At 39.2% G+C, this 26099-nt stretch overlaps 1 protein-coding gene across 2 annotated transcripts; it reads right to left on the minus strand.

The window, feature by feature from the left end:
* Positions 1-1756: 1756 nt before the first annotated feature.
* On the minus strand, positions 1757-24682 carry LOC119511608 (serpin B10-like). 2 transcript variants are annotated; one of them, XM_037806115.1, is made up of 8 exons: positions 24616-24682; positions 21532-21708; positions 19230-19295; positions 18621-18749; positions 16182-16299; positions 7535-7677; positions 5083-5238; positions 1757-2906 (listed from the first exon to the last, which is right to left on the minus strand). In XM_037806115.1, exons 2-8 carry the CDS (start codon positions 21697-21699, stop codon positions 2502-2504), a joined length of 1185 nt encoding a protein of 394 aa, XP_037662043.1. In that variant the 5' UTR covers positions 21700-21708; positions 24616-24682; the 3' UTR covers positions 1757-2501. The 2 variants fall into 2 exon arrangements, with proteins under 2 accessions (XP_037662043.1, XP_037662044.1); XM_037806116.1 differs by lacking the exon at positions 24616-24682 and having other exon boundaries at positions 21627-21708.
* Positions 24683-26099: the final 1417 nt, after the last annotated feature.

A 26099-nucleotide genomic window follows, 5' to 3' on the forward strand; every position in this document is an offset into this window, starting at 1 on the left:
TGAAACATTTATTGTACTAAGCACTGTACCAGGCCATAGAGAAGTTGAGAAGTAAAACTGAACAAAACAGAGTCCTTCCTTTCATGGTAGCTTAGAAGAAAAGGGAATGTCAGATTGTATTTACAACATGGCGGGTCTAATGGAAGCACGTACACACCAGACCAAGAACAGAAGATGGCAAAGAGTAACTCTGGGGGTCAGGATGAATCCACGGTAGTGTCAGTTGAGGGGGTCTTGTGGGATAGTGACTTTCCAAGTGGACAGTGGAATAGGCAGAGTTTTCATTATCCTGTTGTAGGGGTAAATACAAATAGAAAAAGAAAAAAAAATTCCTGGAGCAAAAAGGGAGAATTCCAGCCCCCCCTCCCTTTTCTTAGAACATTTACTTTAGAAAACTTGTAATTGCATCTTTGAAATGTACGTAAATCTTACAAGCTAAATAAGCCTTTTGCCAGCTTTAGAATCCAGGAATGCTTGGCTCCAAGTTGCAAGCCTGCTTCCTGTCATAAATATATGAAAAGTTTTATTTTTCCTTCAGATAAGGGCAATTAGCTAACACAGAAGATCAACCCAATTACCAGGAGAATTTTGGATGAACTATGAGTGACAAATGGTTCTATCAAGTTCTCCTAAATTGAGAGCTAGTTATTGTTTATCTTGACCACATGTATGAAACGGGTTGCGTCTGCTGGACTATAGAAAAGGGTGAGATTTCTTTCCTTCTTGTCAAACTCTACTTGATTGCCTGTGATGCATCATATTCCGATTTACTATATATTCAATAATCGGTTTTATTTCTCACCTATTTTGGTGGAGAGGAGTTCTGGATTGGCAGAAGACTCTTTTTAATTACATTTCTCCAACAATTTGCATTTCCTTAAAATACTAGAAGCATTTGCAAAGTGTTGCTCCTCACTTACTTTAAGAGACTGTTCTCAAAGTAGTCCAAGTAAGTATTGCAATGTTTTGCTCTCCACTTTAGGAGGAGATGGGGCGCAGTTTCGAGGGTTGGTCATATTTGCTCCTGTTGCAGCCCTAGTGGGGGGTTGCCTGAAGGTCCAGGTCTTGTGCCTGCATCCCCTGTCCCAGAACAGGTTTGGTGCTTCCTTGGAGCTGTCCCCACCTTTCCTAGCAGTATTCTGTGAATGCTTTGACCAGCGGTGTCCTCTCAGCTTTCTCTTTTTTAGTGCTCACTGAGAGATTTTCTGGGCCATCAAAAATTCCCTTCTTCCATTGGGATTAGGGATTTATTTATGTTTTAAATATATATTTTCTCTTTCTAGGGATTTGGATGAGAAGGCTTTAGCATGAGCTCAGTTTGCCAACTTGCAATGGAACATTTCCATCCTGTTTTTAATTCTGCAAATTAAAAACAGTCTCCCCCATTCCACTTCTAGCTCAGCCCAGGCAATTGTTCTACGTACACTCTATTTTAATAGCACTGCAAAAACATTCCACGTCCTTGTCACAAACTCAAGCAATCTGGGATTATAGAAAGTAAAGAGTGAAATAGTTCTCTCTTTTCTCCTCCAGGCACCGTCATGAGCCAGGTTAGTTTTACGTTAGTGATGATATGTTGTTACCGTGGTCATCCTCAGTGGGAGAGGAGATGCAAGTTCAGACTTCTGGTGTGTGGCCTTGGCTGGGGAGCCAGTGGGGAGGAGCTTCCCCAGGGGCCCAGACACAGCAGGTTCCTCATCTCTGAAGATTTTTAAAAGTGGATTGTTAGCATAACTAAAATTTCACACAACAGGTATTATTTTTAAGAAAAGTTTTACTTTTGAATAATTTTAATTTCACAGAAAAGTTGCAAAGATAATAATGCAGGGGGTGCCCTACAGTGCTCACCCATTTTCCCTTCATGGGAGCATGTTACGTTACCACGGAACATTGGTCAAAGCAAAGATGCTAACATCAGCACATTACATTTAACAAAACACAAGACTTCATTTGGGTTTCATTAGTTTTTCCACTAATGTCAACATATGTATTTTTTAAGAGTCACATAGCATTTTTTAATAGTACAGGGGTAATTTATAAACTACCAAATGCTATTCTTGAGAGATTTCTTATTTATCAATGTCACATACATTTAACTATATATCATTATCAATACACCTGAGAAATCAGGCCTCACTAAAGGCTTTTCTTCACTTACTGGTGTATGTGAAGTACATTAAGTGACAATGATAATGGAATCACTGGGTAGCTCAAGAAGTCTAAGGCATTCCATTGAATAACATGGTAGTTCTGCAATGTTAAAAGATAAATGTAAATAAAATACACAATAAGACAAAATGCTGTTCATGTAGTAAAAATAAAAATTATCATCCTCTCTAGCTGTATAGACATGAAAGAATCTGTAGAATGCATTCTTTCAAGATTAGAACATGAAAAAGGTCCGGAAGGCAAAGTGATTTTTTTTTATAACTGTGTTTTTCCATCTTATGGGATTTTTAAACACTATAAAATGGTCTTGTCCAATGAGAGATATGCAGGATTTAGGGAGAATAGAACCTTCCAAAGAAGAGAATGCCATTGGTTTTGCCGTGCTTGATAAGGAGTAGGAATGGGTGGTCAACTTTAAATTCAAGATGCGGGAGTTTAATTCGAATGCTCACCTCACTCCCAGTGCCAGCTGCAGCCTCTGTACCTTTTTCATTTATTTCCACAAAAGACTTGTGGAAGACATTGGACAGATACAGATTTCTCTTGGCAGACATTCCTGAGAAATCAGCATTGCCTGGATTAAAGACGTCAATTACCCCCATACTGCACAGGGTTGACTTGAGATCGTAACTCTCTTTGAATGTCAACCTGGGGAGGTGTAGGTGCACTTCATACAACTCCATCTGGTCTGGTCTGGTCCACTCCTTTAACTTCTCATAGGTAATGGCCTTTTCCAGCTGCAGGTTTGGAATCAAGGAAGAAAGAGTCAGTAATTCCAAAGTGGAGTGAAAAATATTCTCTAGAGAGACCTATTAGAGATACATACAGCCTGGGTATTACATGGGTGGTGTGCTGATTTGGATGTACTATGTCCCCCAAAATGCCATGTTCTTTGATGCAGTCTTGTGGAGGCAGAGGTATTAGTGTTAATAGGCTGGAATCTTTGGATTAGTTTGTTTCCATGGAGATGTGACCCACCCAATTGTGGGTAATACCTTTGATTAGATTATTTCCATGGAGGTGCACCCCACCATTCAGTGTGGGTCTTAATTAAATCACTGGAGCCCTATAAGTGCTCAGACAGAAGGATCTCAGTCCTGCAGCTTAGAGAGACATTTTGAAGATGGCTGTTGAAAGCTGACGTTGACACTTTGGAGAACACTGTTTTGAAATGCAACCTGGGAGCAAGCAGATGCTAGCCACATGCTTCCTAGCTAACAGAAGTTTGCCGGACACCATTGGCCATCCTTCAGTGAAGGTATCCTGTTGTTGATGCCTTACTTTGGATACTTTATGGCCTCAAGACAGTAACTTTGTAATCAAATAAACCCCCTTTATAAAAGCCAGTCCATTTCTGGTATTTTGCATAATGGCAGCATTAGCAAAAACCGTAACAGATGGTTTGTGATCCCTTCCATTCCCATAGTGACAGAACACACACATTTGGAAATTCTTTTGTTATATCGTTGACCTTCAGAATCTCTGTTTTGCAGATTGATAGTTCTCAAGATATTGGAGAATTAGACCTCCATTGGAAGTGGAAGCACTTCTATGATAGTGTGTAAGACATCAAAGACACAATATAAATAAGCATTTAGATGTTGTCTACACAAAAGTCTATACTCCATGTCAAGTCATATGCCAGCATAAAAAGCATTAGTTGTGTTAATGTATGAGATGGTTCTTTAGAAACAAAATCAGAGATAAAATAAAATGTCTATATCTGTAGTCACAATGATAGGAAATTAATAACTATAAACAATGCAAAAAAAGAAAGAAAGGAAAAAAACTCCCAAATCTTAAGAGTAATGACTCTTTATGGTGGGTTACAGGTGTTTCCCTCTCTTTATATTTTAAATTTTTAAGATAACGTATATATATTATTTTAAAAATATCAATGTTTTTCCTGTATATACACATGTATATAGGTTCATTTCATTTCATTTCAAAGCACATGCTTTTGCCACTTTCTGAGTTTTCTAGACCCAGTATTGGCTGTCAATGAAACATTTGTAAATGATGTTCATTAATACTGTGACAACAGCTACAGCCCAGGAACTTGCACTTGTAAGGAAGAATGCTACAAGTTGAATCTCGTAGGGCATTGAATCTAGGGGTTCAATGTCCACACTTGGCCTTACTTTTACTGTCCTTTCCAGTTTCACAAGCTCCATGATACAATTTGGAAACCTTTTCTACACGTTAGTAGGAAAATGGGAACTTATAAGTATTAAGTGTCTAGGTCTAGCACATATGAAAAATTGATACTGTAAAAGAAAGGCAGGCCACCTATTTCTTGTGAGACTCACTTCAATCTAGGCAAGAGAATTATTCAGAAATATGCTCCAATGGACATGAGGTCAAGCTTGATAGACATCTGACAGATAAGCTACTTAAATAGTACTTGAAGGTGGTACTGGTACAGACTGTTCCTCCTGAAAGGTGTTTACTTGATAAAAAGTTAAAAACAAGTTTCAGAAGGTAAAAACAAGTTACGCAAGTTAAAAATGTATATCCAAGTCTAGATTAATGGAAATGATTAAAAACTTAATCTCCAGTTAGGTAGGACCCACCAGAGGGAGAAGACCTGTGCTGACTGAAAGATTTGCTGTGATCAATCTACTCAGCTTTGTGACTGATGAAGACTATCACGTCTTCTGTACATGGGGCTGTGTGTGAGACCGTCGCATGCTGGAAGTGTTCATAGATTACTTAACCTTTCCAAAGAATAGTAATATCAACCTTCCAGAGTTTTGTAAAGCTTAAATGATATTGTGAATGTAAAGTATCTAGTGTTCAAGGAATGTTGGTTGGCTTCCCCTACAGAAAAAAACAGACACCACGTCCTTTTATTTTCTCCTAGTGAGGACAAGCACAAGGACCATCTTCACATCACACAGATGATGTCTTTACCTGCTCCAGTCCATCGACATCTTCTGGCAGCAGTATGAGCAGGCTGAGGTCACGGCTCTCATAGTAGAGTTGGAGGCCCTTGGCTTGTGGCTTTTCTATGTGAAATACTGGAAGTTTTTCTTGCATTGACATCATCTGCACTTGTTTACTTGTGGTCTGTAAAAATAAGTAGCAAAATCATTGAAGAGGTGTTCCATCAAATCCTTAATTCTTTGTCATCATTGGCTTCCAGTTGTCTGGGACACTGGCAAAACTGGGGAGCCTCAGTTGAATTCTAATTAAAGTTATCCAGACCTTGCCTTCTGGAAATATGAATTCTACTAGACAACAGAGGGCCTGGGACTCTCTGTCTCTATAACCTTTGTGGCAACCTATAAATCATGGCAAGGTGGACTCTACCAAACACTTAAGAGAGTGTATAATCTTATGCAAAACTTTGCAAAAGCCAGTGATTCGGAAACTGAGGAAGGTATGTTTCCCATGCAAACATTTCACGAAGTATTTTAGAGTCATGAAGACTGCAATTCAGATGTTGTAGACCTATGTCATTTATTCATTCTGCGTGGGGTTGAGTGTCCTTCACGAGCCCCCCTGCTTCTGCTAAGGTGGTAGCCATATGTCCTGGGCTGTCTGCTCAGAGTACTCTAGGATACGGTGATTTTCAGGAATGAACACATGAATGGCATCAACCAGAGTCCTCTTTGGGATCCTTCTGTTAAATCAGCAAGAATTTCTCTTGTCTATTAGGGTATGAAGCTGGAAGGCAAACATGTGGTAGCCATATTCCCAGGTCAGATGGATAAATCCCATCTTCAGTAGTAGAGAATGAGGGCAACACACAAAGAAAACCAGAGGTGGGGAGTGGGGGTGAAACCTGAGATTTTGTTTCCCTGTTTCTCTTAATTACATAAGCTAATATGATTCCCGCATTTTGCTGGAGCTGGTTAGGATGCTTTCCTATCACTTGCAACTGAAAATTCCTGACTAATGTATGAAACAGGTATATAATCAGCTCACTTCTAGTTAGCCAGGTGCACTGACACCTGTTGGGATACGTGTTCAGTCCCTTCCCCACCTGTTTCCCTGTGAGTTTCTGAGAACTGTCTATTGCCCACGTTGGCAGGGTTAGAGCCCTGGGTGGTCCTAAGCAGCATTGTTTGTAGATACCATCCACCACTGGACTTAGCAAATGTAGAAAACCTGGACCAGCGAGCTCCTTTCCTAGTAGTTTGTCATGGGAGCCATCAGATTCCAGCCTTAGCCAGACCCGTCTCTAGAAGGGAGGCAGTATTGTGGGTTTAGCTATGCTCTGCCATGTTGAATAAGGGGGCAGAGGAAGTTAGCCTGCAGCGCGAGAAAAGAATGATGAGAGTGGAAAAGATGGCTAAAGAATCCTGACAGCATCTGAGCCCTTGCTTCCACTAAGTTCCCAATATGCTAGCCTGTGGATTCCATAAGATAAAGCTCATGGATCTTATCTTAGTCTCCCGTGTCACTATAGTGGACTCCTGCTACTTATTCAGAAACAAGCGTGCTGTGTCCTAACACAGAGAGAAACCTTGAACAGTTAAGTTTAAAAATGTTCTTCTTTCTTTTACTTGCGGAAGTGTAAGAGTTTGGTAGGAGATAGTATTGGTTTAGAAGAACAAGGACTCAACTGATAGTGAGGAGTCTTGGATTCTGGTTCTGGTCTGCTTCTAACTCTTGCCTGGTGCCAGTCACTTAGCTACTCTGTATTTCTCCCCTGAGAAATAAACATAATAACTGCCTGAATTAGCTTCCTATGGCTGCCATAACAAAAAACTACAATGCGGGTAGCTTAAAACAGCAGATATTTATCCTCTCATGGTTCTGGAGGCTAGAAGTCCTAAATAAAGGTGTTGGGGGGGGGGGCAGCATGTTCCCTCTGAAGGCTCTAGGGGAAAAATCCTTCCTTGCCTCTTCCTAGCTTTTGGTGGCATCCGGCAATCCTTGGTATTCCCAGGCTTGTAACTGCCTCCCTCCAGTCTCTGACTCCATCATCACATGGCCTTCTTTCCTGTGCATTTCTCTTCTATGTCTCTGTGTCCAAACTCCCTCTCATAAGGACACAGTCATCGGATGACCTCATCTTAACTTCCTTAATTTCCAAATAAGGTCACACTCACAGGTACCAGGAGTTAGGACTACAATATATCTTTTTTTCTGGGGGAGCCCAATTCAACTCACTACCCTACTCATGAGGTAACAAGGGCTAAGTGACAAAATATGTGCACAGTCTATATGCAGAGAAAAATTATAAAAGGAGAACTTCCAGGTGGGATGGAACTGGGGGCTTTTAGCTCAGCCTTCCCTGCCCTAGAAAGAGCCGTAGATTGCAGAAGCATATCTTCAGAAAGAGGAAAGGCTTTAAAATAGAAACCCTTTTACGATATCACATAGAAGTCCATACGGATCGTTACCAGGCACCTACCTTGTTTATTCTGAAAGGCTTTTCAGTGGTGTTCTGGACTAAGAATTGATGTTCCCAAGTTCCTTTAAAGTAAAGGGCATTCACCAAAACCATCCTGGTTGTAGAACTCACAGAGTCTTCAGGAAGAAGATCCAGGATTTTACCTACAAGAGCAAAAGAACAGGTTTCAAATGGCTGGGTGACAATATGAATATTTTATTTAGACAACTATACTACCATTTTCCTGGAAAGTTTTCTTGAAGTGTTCTGGGTTTAGATTTTCCAGAAACAGAACAATTTGGGGATAAATACTTTACCTGTCCAGAATAGCTATGAGTATAGCAGGAAAACTTGAAGAAATAATATGCCAAACAGTAAGTAGCCACTACTCCAATTAATTCTAAATTCATGTTTTTATTATAAAAACTTTCCTCTAATATGAGTTGATTTGTACCCTTATTTTGGGGGGAATTGAAATGTTTCCTTCTTTTTCACTTCTGTTTGCAGCCACATTCTGTAAGCTGCTCCAGCTGCTTGGCCTGATTGCCATTTGAAAGGCTGTGTCAACATTTTCTCATTGTCCAGAACACTGCTTTGGGCAATTGCTTTTTTTAGCCTCCTCTAGTTCCTTTTTAAACTGATCCTTGGCTTGCAGCCCCCAATACATTCTCTCTGAACTCCCCACTAAAAGACCTTGAAGGATTTATTAAAAAGATATCAAGTCACTTATTAGAAGTTTGTTGTAGAAGTAACATGTTTGATATCTATAAGGTAGATGGAACTGGACTGTGGGAAACCTCCCAGCCAATCCAGCTTCACCCTTGAAACAGAGGCTACTTGAAATAAAGGGCATATCTTTTAAGCTGCCAAAATACAGGCATGGAAGAGACTTAAAAACTATAAAAGATAGCTTTTGGTACGTAATCAAAAAATTTGATATGGACTATCGTTACAGGTTGACTGTGTCCCCCCAAAAGTTACGGTGACATCCAAACAGCCAGTACTTGTGAATGAGACTTTACTTGAAAATAGAGTCTTTGTAGATGTAGTCAAGTTATGATGTCATACTGGGTTAGGATGGGCTTTAATCCAAGGACTAGTGTCCTTATGAGACAAGGGAATTTTGGACACAGACATGAGAGGAGAAGGAAGACAGAGGCAGAGATTGGAGTGATGTGTGTCTACAAGCCAAGGACCACCTGGGGCTACCTGAAGCTGAAAGAGGCAAGGAAGTGCTAGCCAACATAGTAAAGCAAGAAAACAAATGGGATAAAATTCATAAAAGGAAGAGATCAAATTATTATTTGCAAATAATAGGAAAAACAAAGAAAATCATTTGAAAAAGAATTTAATAAAAAACTTTATCTTGGTGTTGAGTTACACCATCACACTAAATTAATTCTTATATTCTAATAATAAGGATTCAGAAAATGGTTATAGCCCAGTGATATGCTATACTTATAAAAATGATGATAATGAAATACCATTACATGATGCCATCTTACATCCACCAGTACAATGATCAAAACCAGGAAGTTAACAGATATTATTCAAACTTCACCAATTGTCCTTTTTCTGGACCAGGAATCAGTCCAGGATCTCACATTGCATTTAGTTGTTATTTCTCCTTGGTTTCCTTTACTGTAATCTGGGGCAATTCCTCATTCTTTGTCTTTCATGACCTTGACTCTTTTGAAAAAGACTAGCCAGTTATTTTGTAGACTGTCCCTCAATTTGGGTTTGTCTGATTTGTCTTCAAGATTATATTCAGGTCGTGCATTTTTGGAAAGAATACCACAGAAATGAGTTTGTGCCCTTCATCATATCAGGAGATACATGAGGTCCATATGCCCCATTATTGGTGAGGTTAACTTAGATCACTTGATTAAGTGGCATCTACCAGGTTTCAGTGCTATAAAAATACTATTTCCCCTTTGCAATTAACAAGTGTCATATAAGGAGCTACTTAAACTATGCAAATATTCTGCTTCTCATGAAAATTTAGCATCCATTGATGATTCTTGCCTACGACAATTATTGCTGTGGTATTTGCCAAATGGTGATTTTCTGGTTTTGTCATTCCTTCTACACATATTAGTTGAAATTATACTGTGAGAAAGAGCTTTCCCTTCTTCTCCAGTAATTTAGGTATTCAATAATTTATTTATATCAGTATGGACTTATGGATATTTGTTTTATTCAATGGGTTATAATTCATTACTAGCATCATTTGTTTTCTTGATCAAATTGTCCTTGCTGCAGTCATTGGAAGCTTCCTCATGTTGGCTCCTGTGCTCTTTTGACATACTCCTAACATTTTGTGAGCACTTCCTTACCTTCCTTACCTTACCTTACCTTACATGTCCTCCACTCATCTTGTACTTTCCTTATCCCAGCCCTGGAATCAGCCATTTCTTCTAGGAGCTCTGGTTCCTCTTGCTGGAGGATGGAGTTTGGAAATCAAGAGCTAGGCACGAGATATGCTGAGTGCTACTGGGTTGTCATTGCTTCTAGGCCCTGTCAGCAGAAGGAACTAGGAAATATGTGTATGTATCTAGACATCTGTATCTCTCGATAGATAGATAGATAGATAGATAGATATCATTTTGCAAATATATTAAAGGCTAAAAGGTGAGGAGGTCATACTGATACCTCCAATTCTAGCTCAACACTACAAGATTCATTCTAGTATTTCCCCTTTCCTTATTTGCAATTCCTTTCTCCAGCAATGAGAAAGCTGACCCTCATTATTCACAGTGTATTTGTTTATTTGCTCAATCTTAGAATACACATCAGGTAGGTACAGAATTGCTAACCAATTCTCCTGAGAAAAACAAATTTACTAATTAGGATACAATATTGATGCACAATTCTTTTCATCCTTAGCCTTATAAAGTCTTTCCAAAGTTACTAAATTAGCTCCAGAACAAACATTTGTAAATTAAAAAAAAAAAAGTAAATCTAAAACAGTAAACCAAGAAAGGACCCCACCCAAAGGACTGGAACATTGGAGGAATTTTGAAAGAGAAGATGCAGATGGATCAGATTGATGGATAGAAATGCAGCATTAGAACAGGAATCGGAGACGACTGATGTGGAGGTCGATACACCCTGGTAGTCACTGGCCCAAAGGCCATGCCCAGGGAATTTATCAGTGCAGGGACCCTTAGTGAGATTAACTAGATAATTCCATTTATGTCAGTGGTTCTTCACCTTGACTGCACTTTAGAATTGCCTGAGGACTTAAAAAAATTACTGATTCCTGAGCCCCACTCCTGAGATCTGAATTAATTCATCTGGGTTGGGTTCAGGAATCAGTAAATTGGAGTTAATGTATGGTCAGGATTCAGAATCACCGGTTTGGAGCAATCCAGCCAATTGACCTTTTCTACCTCCCTGAGTAGCAAATGTGCTAACTTAACGGGCTAGATAACATGTCATGGTGGAGCTATGACAGTGTCCCCCGAGAATTAGGAACCCCCAAGAAAAAACGGGAGCCTGACACACCCAGCAGGCAAGTGGCAAAGCCCATACATAGAGTCACAATAAGACAAGATTTTCTGGTCAGAAGTCAACTAAAGACAAATAAACTGAGATTCTCAAACAAAGAGACAAGCAGAAAACTAAGAGGATTAAAGAATTAAGAAACTCAACCTGATGAAAGAGAAGCTTCAGACTCAACAAGCAAAACAAATAAGGAACAGGAATTAACAGAGGAAAAAAAGACTTAAAAGTTACCCAAATTTTACATGCCTTTAGAATGATTTAATATGAGATATTACCCATGAAAAAGAAATAACTATACTTCTCAGGGAAGAAAAACAAAATTGTCAAAGTACAAAATACGTAACTGTCAGAGTAAAACTCTTACTTCAGTGGGCAGAATAATAGAATGAGCACAGCTGGAGCAAATGCATGAGATGGAAAGTACAAAGAAATAAAAATAAGTATAAAAGGAAGATGGCGGCATGTAGGATAGATCCAGAGATTCCAACATTTGTTTCTTAGGAGTACCTGAAAGCAAGAATGGAGTAAATAGAGAGAAGAAAATGGTTAACTAAATAATATACACAACATTCTCTAGTTGAAGGAGTCTAAGTTTAGCTTTAAAATGAGTGCCAAGCAGATTTTTTTTTTAAAAGGACCTATGCTTGGAGCATAAAATTGAAACTTCAGAATACCAAAAATAAAGAGAAAATTCTAAAATTTTTTGGAGGGAGTGGGGCTACAGGTGTATTGTTTTCATCAACAGTGCTGGATGCTAATGTCTGGAGGAAAGATGGATTTTGAACCTCTTTATATTTGGCCACTCCATTAGTACAGTGGAAAGAAAAATAAAGATCTTCTCAGATACTGGATTTTTCAGAAATAATATAATCCACAGATACCCCAATCCCCTTTTAAATACTTTCCAGAGAATGTATTCTAGCAAATAAAACTGGGTCAAAGTGAGGAAGATATGGGGTGCAAGAAACCACGATAAAAAAGAAACAAGTGAAACTTTCAGTTGTCTAAATAAATATTGAAAAACAGCATATTTTTTAACTATCATTTTGAATGAATTACTCTATCATTTTGTAGAGTTATAGATGCAAATAGAGGACATATTGAGGATTGAGATTTGCATGGATTGATCTCAAATTATTTGATCCCCAGTTAACTTTAGTTTTATTACATTGTTCTCTGGGTTCACATTCTTTCAAGGAACCTAGTTTCTTGAATGCACAACCATGGTAGGACATTTAATATATAATTTGTGTTACAAAGAATGTACAAAATGTGGACAAATGAAACTTCAATGTAACAGCAAATTTGACTCCAAAGAAAACATTTCACGCTATTCGTAATGTTAACTGAAAGCTTATAGTGTCACCTAGTGGCTCTCTCAAAGCACACAGCCACAGCAGTTGTAGGTAATTGGATGGCCATTCTCTGGATTTTCAGGGTAAATCCTGCTGGGCACAGATTAATGTGGACGTTAGAGCACCCAGTGTGCAAGCAAGTGATGGGTTTTGAGATTGCAAACGTGCCTACAGTACTCCTTCCCAGACTCCCCACTATTAAGGAGCTTACAGACTATAAGGGAGATGAACCAGAAAAAAATAATTGCAACATATGTCTAATATTAACATTGAGAATTTGACTTTGAATACGATGTGTGTCCCAGTCATCCAACTGCTACTTGGAGGAAGAAGGTCTGTGGAGAGCTTAAGAAAGGAAGCTTAAGGTGGTGCAGGTAGAACCTAGTTATGCAGAAGAGTTTCTAGTGATTTTCTCTTGATGTCATGTGGAACTCTGTCTCAACAAAGTCAAGGTTCCTGAACAGCTGACTATTCCTTATTTTATTTTGTGTGCCATAACCCCCAATTAACAGTGATTTGTGTACAATACACAAAAGAAAATACAGGTGGATGATAGCTTTCTACCTCATTGGAAGATCCCACTTCTAAAAGAAAGAGTCAGCAGGGCCAATGGAGGAATGTGGCACACAGAAGCTCAACCAACGAGTCTGACCATGTCAAGGATGCGCTTATTTTCCAGGACCTCTCATTTGACTACTAGTCAGACGACAGAATTTTTCAAAATGCGGCCATCCTATATCTTGGTCATGTAGCAACTGTACTCTGAAGTATACATTTCCTCCATAATTTAAAAAAATCATTTGTTCTTCTTCTTCAAAAAAAACTTCCTATAGACCCATCCTAATATGGTAGCCACTAGCCATGTATGTCTACTTAAGGTTAAATTAATTAAAATTAAATACAATTTAAAATTAAGTTCTTCAGTCACATTCACCACATTTCAAATCCTCAGTGGTCACATGTGGCTAGAAACTAGCACACTGGATGGTGCAGAGTTATATAATGTTTCTGCCCTTGCTGGATGTCCACTGGACAGCTCTGTCTTCTAGACACCTGGATCCTGACATACTCCTTGAGTGTCTCAGTTTAAACTGGGGGAAAACATGGCATGAGCCAGGTCCTAAGAACCCCACTTACATAAAATTCTTCAACTGCTCTCCTTTCTTCTCTGAAAAACTTTTTGGGGGATTAAAGACAGCAGCTTAGATGTTTCTAGCTTTCCTATTAGTAGGATTCCCACCTGTTGTCCACACAGCATTATAGTCATAGAACTAGGAATCTAAGACCTGAATTCTAGTCTGGCTCCAGCACTACTTATTAGGCTGAATTTGTGTTGCATTTTTCAACATGCTTCTGTCTGTATAATCCCACTTGGTCCTCATGCAAACTGGAGCAGTATAAGTACTCAGTGGATGCTAGCTAATCTAAAATTTAAAACCAGACTTTCTTCTGTACAAATCCAAATCAGGAGTAATTTATGTCCAGTGGTTACTCTTGCCTCAACATGGTTTTTGAGTCACTGGTTCAATATGAAAGGAGTTGAGAATTTAGGGTTTCCAACTTCCTCACTTCATTCCAATAAACTTAATGCTGTGAGCAGCTCCTGTGGGCAGCCTATTATGTGCTGGCGAGTCAAAGCTGGAAGATGAATAAGGCATAGTTTTGAGTCCAGTAGGGGAGGCAGATGTGTCAGCAGTTGATTTCAATAGCAATGTGCTTCAGTGTTGTGGTAAAAATTGTCACAGTCTGCTATGGTGGCAGAGAGGAGGACTCTCAGTGGTTTCCTGAAGGACATTCTTCTGGAGTGAAGACTTGGAAAGTGACCCAGTGGCAGTGGAAGGGTTGGGAGTGGTGGGGCAGGGAAAGGTGTTTCCAATAGTGGCATGAGGACAGGGTCATGAAGTAGCACAGAGAATTCAGGGGACTCTGTGCTGCTTAGAATTCCTGAAATATAAATGTCAAGGCAGGGAGTGACAGGACTAGATGTGGAGAGAAGGGCAAGACTTCATGGTCATAAAAGACATGATGTGTCAGATGAAGGGACTTGAATTCATCCTGTACATCACTGGGAACCACGGATGGGTTTTGAGAAAAGGGATGAAATGGGCCACGTGGTCTGATCTGTATTTTAGGAAGATCAATCAGGTGGCTGAGTTGAGATTGGATTTGAGGGGAGCAAGATTAGAGGCAGCTTCTCACACTCGTGCAGATAAAGGATGACAAGAACTAAGACAGAGGAGGAAGGCAGGGAGAGGAAAGGCCAAATGTAAGACACATTTAGGAGGAGGCAAAGGAAAAGGGCAAGTTTAGGGTATCTCTTGGATTTCTGTTCTGGGTAATTAGACGGTTGATGCACCCTTCCACCAAGTTGGCACATACATGGGGAGGATAACGACTGGGAAAACAATTTTGAGTATGACTCTAGGTATGTTGAGTTTGAAATACCTGTGAGAACCTCAGCAAGTCTGTCAGGTAGGTATTTATCCTTACAACTAAAGTTCAGGGGAGGGGCCAAAACACCTGAACATTCCATTGCTTAGCCTTAGTAATTACTACTCATTAATCATTAATCATTAGTGATTAAGCCTTTGTATTTCTTTGTGAGGTAAAATGAAGCATCAGTTGAAATCTAGATTTAAAAGACAGCATGGTGTATTGAAATGAGTTCAGACTTTGGAGCTAAACAGACTTAGATTTGAATCCTAGTTCTGAAGTTCTGAACTGTGTGATCTTGGAGAACTTAATTTCTCTAAAGCCTCATCTGTCTAAATAAGGGTTCCTTTCTAAAATAAGGGTTATAAAGAAAAGACTGCAAAATTGCACCCAAGTATCCTTCTACTATTTCCTTTTACAAATAGAGCCCTCAAGTTTTAGCTGGACATGTGGTTACCCAGTTAAAAACTACATTTTACAGGATTTTCTTACAGCAAGTAAAGTGACTGATGATCCAGGTTTGCCTGGGACTGAAGCCTTTCATCCAGATCCAGGAAGTCCCAGGCAAACCGGAGCAAGCAAGTTGGTCACCTTTGTACTGAATGTGCCATGAGACTGAGAGGAGGGCCAGTGGAATATGAATAGAACTGATGCATGAAACTTCCAAGGCATCCCCTTGAAGACAAAGTGGCTTGCCCTGGGTTTTCTTTTTCCCTCTTACTGCTGACAGTAAAATTGACAATTCCAAGAACCATCTTAGATCTAGAAATAGAAGCTCTGTATTAAGGACGGAGGAGCTGACCCACCAGCATGGGCTCTAGAGGGCCTCTAGGGGCAAAGTGCTTCACCTGTTCAACCATGCTTATCTACCTTTAGACTATTATGCATGAGAAAGATGAATTTCTATCTTACTTAAGCCACTGAATTTTGAGGCCTCTTTGTTACAGCAGCATAGCCTATACTCTAACACATGACCTAAATTAGTGAATTGCTTAAAATTGTACTGTGTATGTAATCTTCATTTTTATCAAATAGTAGCTATTTTTTCTTAAAACCACAAGTCTAGCAGTATTTCACATTTTGGTTTGCGTTTTCCTATTCCCCCCCCTGAATCCTCTTTGGAATTAGCAGGCTATGATAATTTTGCTGTTTACTTGGAAAAGTGGTGGCTTGGCTTATAGTTTTGGTTAAGACTTACTGGGAAAGCTATGTATCTAAAAACTATGGGTATGAATAGAAAGAAATGTCCTGAATATTTAGAATGTGCCCACTGTTCTATTTAAGAAATACATATACTTACACATAACACATGTTCAGAAAAATAAAATGAGGCTTGGAGAAAGCACTCTGGGAGCATGCTGGTGGAAACTTACCCTCTGTCTGGTTTTCAACCCAAGAGTTGATCTCCTTTCTGACTTTGTCAAAAGTTTCCACGAAGTTAACAGACTGTGGCTCTGCCCCAAAGTATTTTTTCATGACTTCTAGATATTTCTGAAAGATACATGTACAATCCCTTTTTGCAGAGTTTGTCTAAATTGAGAAATCAAATGTATTTAGACTATCAAAAGAACTAGGTAGACAAACAATTGCAAATCCCCCTTCCATTAGTCCCTTCCCTCTTCCTCCACCCCAGTTTTGGTCAAGAACTAAACACCCCCCTCTCCAAACTTAGCAGGGCACTGACTGGCCAAGGTGGAGAAGCAATGCTTGCTTTGCACAGTTCTGATGTTTCCACATACTCTTCTTTTCTTTTTTTTTTTTTTTCCATGCTAGGGGTATTGATTTTCTAGTGATGCTGTAAACAAATTACCGTAAACTGGGTGGCTTAAAACAACAGAAACATATTCTGTCATCATTCTGGATAGCAGTTCCAAATCAAGATGTTCCCAGAGTCAAATTCCCTCTGAAGGTTCTAGGGAGGGAGCCTTCCTTTCCTTTCCCAGCTTCCAGTGGCTGCAGGCGTTCCTTGATATCCCTTGGCTTGCAAACTCATTGCTTCAGCCTCTCTTCTCTGTCCTGTGTCCCTCCTTCTTTTAAGGACACCAGTCATATTGGAATAAGGGCCCACACTACTCTGATATGACTTCATCTTGATTTATATCTTCAATGACCCTATTTCCAAATAAGGTCACATTCTGAAGCATTTGGATCCTTAGCATTTCTTTTGGGGGGGACACATTTCGATCCACAGCCTGGGAAACAAAGCTGGAATTAAAAGGGGGTGCATTCTACAAATCTCCAGGAGTTACACCAGTGGCCAAGAGGTCTTGGGAATTGTACTTGGCTTTCCATGGCAGGGATGAAGCCAAAGTTAAACCTGTGGGCCCTGTAGCTTCCTGCTTTGTGCTTTAAACACCCGAGAACCTTGAGGAGTGCCCCTGGCATGCTGACATGAAAACTCACTTCCGAGCAAGGTCACCGGTTTCGTCAGGCATTCCAGAGAGGCTGACCGAACTTTAGAGCCTACAGAAAATAGGCAGGGTGAGATTTTGGAGGGGAAAGTTCAGCCTCCTCCTTCCAGCCCTTTGACGTTCACCCCCGTGAAGGTCATCATGATGGCTGTAACCGAGATTGCTGGTTGTGAGGGCCCTGCCTTGGGAGCATAATTTATTCTTTGGGATGATTGTGGTAGTCAATCTTGCTTGAGTTTTCTTACTTTGTGGTGGGTGTGTAAGCAGTAAAAAGTGGTGATTTAATTCACCATCTGGTAGTGGTTTGAAGGTGAGGAAATCCTAGTTCTGTGGAATTTATAATCTGGTAAAAAGAAAACTTAATGATCCTCAAGACACCACTCCCTTCTTGACTCATGGGTTCTAACCAACATCTCTGAGCACTTCCAGGACTTGGGGACATTTTAATGATGTTCTGTCTCCCTGTGGCCCTCTCATTTCCAAGTGCACACATGCTCGGTCGTCTCTCCTATTTCTGAACTGGAGTCCGGAGACTGCCAGTGACAACAATGTCTCTGAGAGGCCATTTGACCCATTTTATGCCTTTAGGCATATTACAGACCAATTCCTGAACTCCTGGGAATCTGCTGGACATCTACAGGGATAGCACCCTTGAAATCACAAAATACCTTCATTTGGTCTTAATTGCTATCCCTCTACCCTACCTACTTTTCCTTGGTCTTTGCTCATTGGTCACCTCAGCCCCCCTGCTCTCTTCTGATATGCACCAAAGGATCTGATGGATAAACCTGGGAGAAGTAAATGCTTGACCTAGTTCAGGATGTGCCACTCACACTCAGGAGTCCTTGAGATTTAACAGAGGACACAGTCTTGGATTGCACTGGTGGGTTTCAACCATTAGTGAAGGGAAGAAGGTGACATGATTTCACATTAGGAAGCTTTCCTAAAGCTTCTGAAGCCATGATGTAAAAATTGCCCGCTTCTCTCCTCCCAAGGTCAGCTTTTCTTCAGTTATCTCGAGCCACACTCCTATGGCCAACATGCCCCTCTGCCCTTCCAGATTCTCCCAGCTTGGTTGCTCTATATTTTTGCTCCTTGTATCCTATGAAACAACACTGGCCCAAGCATTATACAGACTGCATTTCTATAAGTAATCATGCCATTCCTTGGTGTACCCTTTTATTCTGGACATAAAGATCTAAGCACTAGATCCGGTTAAGATCCATTATTGATTTCCTTTACAACTAGATCCTTATTGACTAATCTAAATGACTGTCTACCAAGAAGCAGTGATCACATTAAGATTGCTCCTGGGATACCTAGAGAAAGGTACACAAGTTTATTGATTAGTCTCACATGGCTCTATTTCTCATCAGCTTAAGATCAGATGCTTGTACTTACACTGTGGAACGGATAAGTCTTCTCCCCATATATCCTATTGGCTGCTTTAAGTATGTAGGCATTGCCTGGCTTATTGATTTCTGAGATAAGTTTCTGGAAATCAGAATATGTTTCTTCAACCTTGCATTCCTTTAAAAGAAAAAGGGATATCCAGATAAAAATGTTGAACAAGAAATACATGTATCTGAACAATCTATAGCAAATGAAATTATTTGGTAAATTAAAAACAAAAGCTGGAAACAATTCTAAAAGTAGATAAAAATTGCTTTCTTTAATGTTTTCAGTGCAAACATTTTCAAGTTATTGGGGGCATTGTTTTCTTCACATTTTGCGAAGGAGGCAAAACAAATTTAAAAGAGGAGCAATTCTGATTTGTAAAAAAATGTGGGGAGGAAGGCAGGAGAAAGATAAGGTGAAAGAATACTGTCCTTCAAAAACATAGATATTTTGTATTTTGGAAACTGCTGCTATAATTTTAATATCATTTTTTCTAAGAAAAGTTACCTATTAAAGACTGTTTAAAGTAACTAGTAAAATACATATGCTAAAAGTGTTTTCTTCTTAATTATCAGATAAATAGTTACTTGAATATTAAGAGATAAGATATACCATTTTCCTTTTCTTTTCACTTTCAGGACAAGATTTGCTGTCTTGTTCTTGGTTAAAGTGAAGCACCTATAATTTCAGTAAAAAGACAATATGTGAGTTCAGTTTGAGGAGAAGTAATCATATGAAACACATCGATAAACACAAGTCAGTTGCTTCTATAGCTTCCAAACATATGATTAATTAAGCAAAGGAGCTCTGATTTTACTTAAATGGAGTGTGAGCTGAACTAATAGAGTAAATCAAGAGCTGCTTTTAAATAAATATATTAAAGTCTCATTTAAGCCACTAGTCTGTATATTTTAATACTTTTTATAGGACATTTAGGATGATGCTGGGCGTACCTTTATAGCTAAAATTCTCTTATTTCCTATGTTTATCTCTGTTTATTTTGAAAAGAAGGCTAGGTGTTCAATTGAGATCATTATTTAGATAATATAAGCAAAAGCCACCATTGTCCCAATTATCTGGAAAATACAGGGAATTTCATTGTTTTCCTATGTAAGGGCTTTGGTTCTCATCTACCACCACTGGCCATGTTGAGGCAATCATTGTCTTCAGCCCAGCATTTCATCTGAAGGCTAACACAAAGGACGGGACAACCCTTTTTTACCCTGAATTGTACAAAAGTAGAGCAGAGGGCTACAATTCCATTTCCTATATGCTGGATCAGCTCACAATAAGGAACAATGCCTATGAGGCCACAGGTTGTGTTGATCCACAGGGATAGAACTGGGGCCAACTGCCATAGAAAAAGGAGGGCACAGCCAGCCTCCTGGGCTCAGCTGCACACTGAAGCTGTGAACAGTTAGATAAAGCAAGGACAATCAACACTTTGCAATAATTGCAATATATTGATATGAAATGGACCCAAATTGCAATCCATCTAAGATCAAGTCTTTAGCCCTTTTCACTAATTGACCAGTTATTAACTAGCTGTGAGCCAAGATTTTGTTGCTATTGTTGTTAAACCAACCCCTCAATATCTTGTGAACTACAGGTTCAGCCAGACCAGCTGTGTGTAAGCCGGTGGAAAGTTACACTAGAATAAGAGGCTCTCCCAGGCCCCAAGTGACAGAATAGATACTCTGTCTACATCCCTGAGAATTGCCGCTTGTGTGCATTTCCTGATTTAGCACAGGGGGCATCCCCCCTTGTGGGATATTAAGGAAATTCTGCCACTTGGCCTTTCTATTATTGCAGGATTTAGGGCTGAATTCACTCTTTTCTGTTTTTATTTTTTTTTTTTAAAACACACACACATATATATGCACACATACATATGGATAATTTTGCTATAAGCTTGCTATCTATGAATATATTGTGGTGGTTTCGGGCTAGGTACCCGAGAAAAACATGTTCTTATGGGTGTGGACTCATAAATGGGACCTTTCGATGAGGTTACTTTAGTTAAGGTGTGGCCCAGCTGAGTCAGGATGGGGCTTGATCCTATTACTAAAGACCTTATAGGGAAAGCCACAGAGAGAGAGAGAAAGCCAGAAGCTGAATGTCAGTGGAACCCAGAAGAGAAGAGAAAAGGCAGGAGATGTCACCATGTGCATTGCCATGTGACAGAAAAGCCTAGGACCAAAGATCACAGGCAGCCAGCCCCAGAACGCCACAGTCCCAAGGGAGAAACATCGCCTTGATGACACCTTGACTTTGGACGTCTCTTAGCCTCAAAATTGTGAACCAATAAATTCCCATTGTTTAAGCAAACCTATTGCATGGTATTTGCTTTGGCAGCCAACGAGTTTTGAGTGGCACTTACAGTGAATCAATAGTTCCTTATATTATTTCACAATTTTAATGTTATCTGTTAGTGTGCTCTTTAGATTCATTCCGACACGGGGGATTAAATAGAGAAACGACCAAGGAAAGCATGAGGAAGATAATGCACTCAGGTTTTCTGTTTTCTGTTTTCAAGAAAATCTTTGGAGAGTAGAAAGATGCTAACTAATTCTATTATTTAAAGTTTGATGCCTTAATCTTGAAATATTTTAGTAATCAAAATAAACATGTTTTTGGTGTTAAACTAAAATTGATAACCTCATCATTTCTCCTTTTTTTATTTTGCTAGAGCATACAAGTACTCAGTTTTCTTAGTTACAGTTTTTAAACTGATTCCCTTTCCCAGGCTTTTTTTTATGATACAGAATTTTTTTTTTCAATAGCGTATGTTTTGTTTGGGGAATATTATTATAAAATGTGGGCTGTGGGACTCTTCGGGGACTGGCTGAAAATAAAGGGCAAGGCAAGCATTTAGTTTTAAGGACACAGAGGATGGTTGACCTTTCACACTTACCTGGGCCATTTGGGCTGCAGTGGAGCCTTTGGTGCCCAAATATACCATGACTAAGGAAGTATAGATGCCCCAGGGAGAAAAGAAAATATTTTTACCCTCAGCAGATTCAGCTAGCTTTTTGCTAAGCTCTAGGGCAAACTGGTTGATTGATGTTGCTAAAGAGTCCATTGCGAAAGTCTAAGAAAAAATAAAGCAAAATACAGAAAACATGTTAATAATCCTTTCCATTTGTTTCACTCTTGTAAAAGGATTTGTTAGCTTACACAATGATCTTATTTTGAATCATCCTTCACTGAAATGAAAAAAATATGTATTATCCAATCTTTATATGTGATATTCCTAGTTCCCGGAATGCCTGGATCCCCTTTTATTCTATTGAAATCCAACCCTGTTCAAATTCCTTATTTTTCTGGAAGCTTTTCCTGACCTTTCAGGTCCACAGGAATGTATCTTCTGCTGATATCCCATAACATAGCTTTTGCCCCTGGCTTGACATTTATCATACAACCAGTTTTGTTCTCATATGGGCATATCTAATGCTTTCTGAATTTCCTTCTTACACTGCTTCGTAGATCCAGAGGCACTTAGCTCAGGTCTTTGCACAGAATGGATGTTTATAAATATTGCTTGGGTTTTAGTCACCATTTTAAATTTATTTCAACAAAATGGTGTACAATCAGGTGGGAAATCCTTACAGAGAAGTTGAGACACAGAGACTCTTTTGCCTTTACTCTCATTTGCTAAAAACCCTCTGAAACTGGTCTTCTTGAATTCAAAGACCAAGGTTTGCTTGTTTTTTAATTTTACATTCAACTTCTAAATTTCACCTCTAATTGTTCTGATGTGTTCATTTTAAAAATCTTTTAAAAATTGGATCTCTATCAAAGACATAGCTAGTGCAATCTACTGACATGTTATAGCTAAATGATTTCTCAAATTGGTTGAATGATGAAAAATGAATCAAATTCTCAGGTCTAGTTCCAGCGTAGTGTAAGTTTTGTCTTTAGCTGATGTCACCTCGCCTTCGCCTAGAAGGAGAGCTTCAGAAAGGTTGTGACTTCTCTATTGTCAAATAGTTGGATCAAGGGAGAAACGTGGGTAGGCAAAGTTTTTATTTCATCATGACTTGGCATTGTGATACTGCTGAAATCCTTCCTAACCATAAGCCTACACTTAACCAAACAGCTTTCCAGCCTCTAAGTCATGCCCTAGGTGTGGCTCCTGTCTATTCTAGAAGCCAATGATAATCCTAGGCTAATATTACTTGATTAAAAAAACAACTCTAGTTTTGGAGTAATCTCACACCCTCAAAATATGTTCAAAACTTGCCCATGTGTACCTTTTCTTAACAGATCCAATGCCGCCTTGGAAATAACTTCTCTATTTCCTTAATGGCTGTATTCATTCAAATGACATTGCATTTACTGCTTCTATAGTAAGGTTTATCTTTTTAAAAATCATAAATTACATTTACGTGAGAAACACTTGATTTCGTGACCATGAACCTCCATGAAGAAAGGGGCAAGTAGCATCTTAGGGTCTCAAATTTTTATTTTTCAACCTGTGGTTTATAGTTATTATAGAATTTGACTACTTGTTACAAATTCCTGAAAACAGTAATGAAAGAGCTAACTTCTTGTGGAAAAAATATATCCATTTATCTTCAGCTTCATTAATTCTCCCATTGATAGCATCATTAATATATATTAAAAGTAGACCAGGATATATGAGGGAAAAATTCTTGCCAACTTAAAAAAAAAAAAAGAAATTTAATTTTAATGTTAAGCCAGCCACTAATAATATTTTACTCTACAGTGAAACATGCTTTCTGAAGGGTGAGAATTTTAGAAAAGATGTTACTGTAAATAATTTATTCATACATGTTGAATAATTATCTTTTTTCAAAGAAGAATGTAAATGTTTAGATCATAAACCTATTGTGTCATTTTTGGAATGAATGGCTCTTTTATGGTTTTCCAGAGCTATGAACTGTTAAGTTAAATTAAAAAGAATAACCTCAATCTATAAATGAGGTCATGGGAGAAGCTGCAGAGAATCAGGAAAGTAGGGAAAAGATAGTATCATGTATCAAAATACTCATAGATAGTCATCCTAGATACACATACTCCCAGCAGATAAGGGTTGGAAAGAACTTTTGAAACCCCTGATTCGATTCCTTCTTTTCATCTGTGAGGAAACCAAGGCCCAGAGAAGTTGACGAGCTGGCCAACAAGGCACAGCTAGTGAATTGACAGGCCTGCAACCCCATTCTCCAAACTCTGAATCCAGTTGCTCTTGTCATTACATCTTATTGTCTTTAAGATTTTAATGGTAAAGTTGAGAGAATATGGGTGAAAAAGAGGAAGAGCAGGAGGAATAAGAGGTGAAGGACAGAGATGAGGAGGAGGAGTGGGGAGGACAGAGTTGGACAGAACAGAGGATGACACCTCGGGACTTTTACATTTACTTTAAGCCATTTTCTTGGAAGGGAACAATTTGGTTTGTTTTGTGATCCACACCCAGTGTAAGGTGAGGGGTTAGGGGCTTAGATTATTCCATTGGCGAGAAGAAAGCTAATGGCCCATGGAATGAGGCCAAGACGGGAATATGGGGTGTTGGTTGTTGGTTCGTGGTCCAGCTCTTAGTTCCATCTACTATCAAGTAGAATAAAAATTCATGTTGCCAGGCCCACTCTTCTGCAGGGTTGGAAGGGTTTAGGCTCGATTATTCTAAGAATATCTTATTTCTCTTTGCCTATGGTGACAGATCTAGGGGTAACAAATCTGTCCCAGAGGGAGCCCAGTACTTTCACAATTCCGGACTTAATTAACTCTCTAATGCCACAGGAAATTAATACAGCACCCTCCTCAGCCCTCTTTCCAATACAAACTTTGAACCAACTCAGGCTTAAGTCTCTCTGACTTGCACAGAATTCTTGAGGAAAGGAGCCTTATAAAAATACTACTACTTAACGGTGATTATTTCTATGATTTGGAGGACTCAATCATTCCTTATTTAGCTAGGCACTGCAACAAAGAAAAACATTAACAAAAATTTTTTTAACCAAAGAAATATTCACAATACCTTGTTTTCTGCTGGAACAGAACTGGCAATGTCTTCCTTTAGTAAGAGACTGTGGCTGAAGAGTTGGGTAACTTGTAACTGTAGAAATAAAAAAAAGAAGAAGAAAATCCTATGCCTCCCTCTTCTTGGCTCCACCCTTTGACTTTTACAAGCTTATACACACTCTTCTTTCACGCTTATTTTGGCCAGAACTTCAGATAAAAAGGCAGAGAGGCCTTTGATTGAGTTGTTTAATTACCCACATTTTCCACATCTATATGCATGTAGAGACCTGAACTCTGATGAATGGTAAATCCCACACTCCTCCCTGCATTGCATCTTCAGTCTGCCCGCTGGCGTCAGTTAGAGCAGATTTCCCCAGCAGATTCAGATTTCTTTCAAAGTAAAAATAGAAGGCTTCAAATTAGTGGAATAATAATGGCAATGAAAGAGAAAATATTATTGGAGAAGTATTTACTGTTAAATTGCTATTAGGGTCCTTATGCGAGAGGCATCTAAGACATTCTCCTGCCCTTCTCGTTTGGAATGTTCTGTAGAACCAAGAGCTGAGCTCTCCGGATGTCAGTTCTTGCCACCAGCAGGGACAAGGGATATGGATCGACGCTCCTAGACCCATTCCTGTTTTGTGTTGACTCATCATTTTCTGTTTCTCCCTCCTTACTTATTACAAAGGAAAAAAGGTAGGTAAACGGTTTCATTTTCCATCATGACATGCACAAGCATAGGGCAGTCATGAAGGGAGTGTGTAGAGATGGAAGCAGGAGGAAACATCCAGAAGGGATCAAGGGAGAAGAGGTGTTCTTTCATTTATAATATATTTAGTATATGTGTCTATAAGACTATTGCAAGATTTTTCTCTTAATGGGCACACTCATGCCTTCTGGCAATCTTGCTCAGAGTTTAATATTTGAATGTTGGTATGAGGCCCAGAGTGGAGCGGTTACTCTGGATTTCTCCAGGGAATGCAACATGTGCTAGGAAATTCTGTGATGCCTGCCTTACTTGCACTAGGCAGATATTAATATCTGTGGCTGCCCTAGGACTATTATTAGCTGGAAGTGTCATACGCAGGCTCCGGATAGAAGGATTGCCCATCTCAACTGACAGCAATTCAAGAGAGTGACTCAGGCTGCTTCACTGCACAGCACGAAGACCTGACGGTACATTAAATGTGTCCTGAAGATTCTGCTAATCTGCCGGATAGCTTCATTTTCTTTGGAGTCACAAGACTAGGTTTTATTTTTATTTTTTCCCCAAAACTTTCTCTAGATTCTTTTCTCTGTTAGCCCTTGATTAAAATCCTCCCTAAATGTAGATATACTGCCTACATAGATAAGATCATGGATGTGCATTATTTTACTGCCTGTTGGGAGGTAGGAAAAGAGAAAAAGGTAATCACATCTTAAGTGAACAGTATAATGTCTTTGGCATAATTTTGTTTGTCTGTTTGTTTCTTCTTGTTATTTATGGCTTGCCCTAAGGAG

Source organism: Choloepus didactylus, chromosome 16, assembly GCF_015220235.1.
Source record: "Choloepus didactylus isolate mChoDid1 chromosome 16, mChoDid1.pri, whole genome shotgun sequence".
In the NCBI taxonomy this organism is placed as follows: domain Eukaryota; kingdom Metazoa; phylum Chordata; class Mammalia; order Pilosa; family Megalonychidae; genus Choloepus; species Choloepus didactylus.

Bases quoted from the DNA above. Each gene is read 5' to 3' on its own strand.
- LOC119511608 (XM_037806115.1), bottom strand. From the start codon at position 21,699: ATGGACTCTTTAGCAACATCAATCAACCAGTTTGCCCTAGAGCTTAGC. The intron at 19,296-21,531 runs GTAAGTGTGAAA...CTGAAATTATAG, and splicing joins CTGCAGCCCAAATGGCCCAG to GTGCTTCACTTTAACCAAGA. The intron at 7,678-16,181 runs GTAAGTTTCCAC...TTGCTCTTGTAG, and splicing joins GGTTGAAAACCAGACAGAGG to GTAAAATCCTGGATCTTCTT.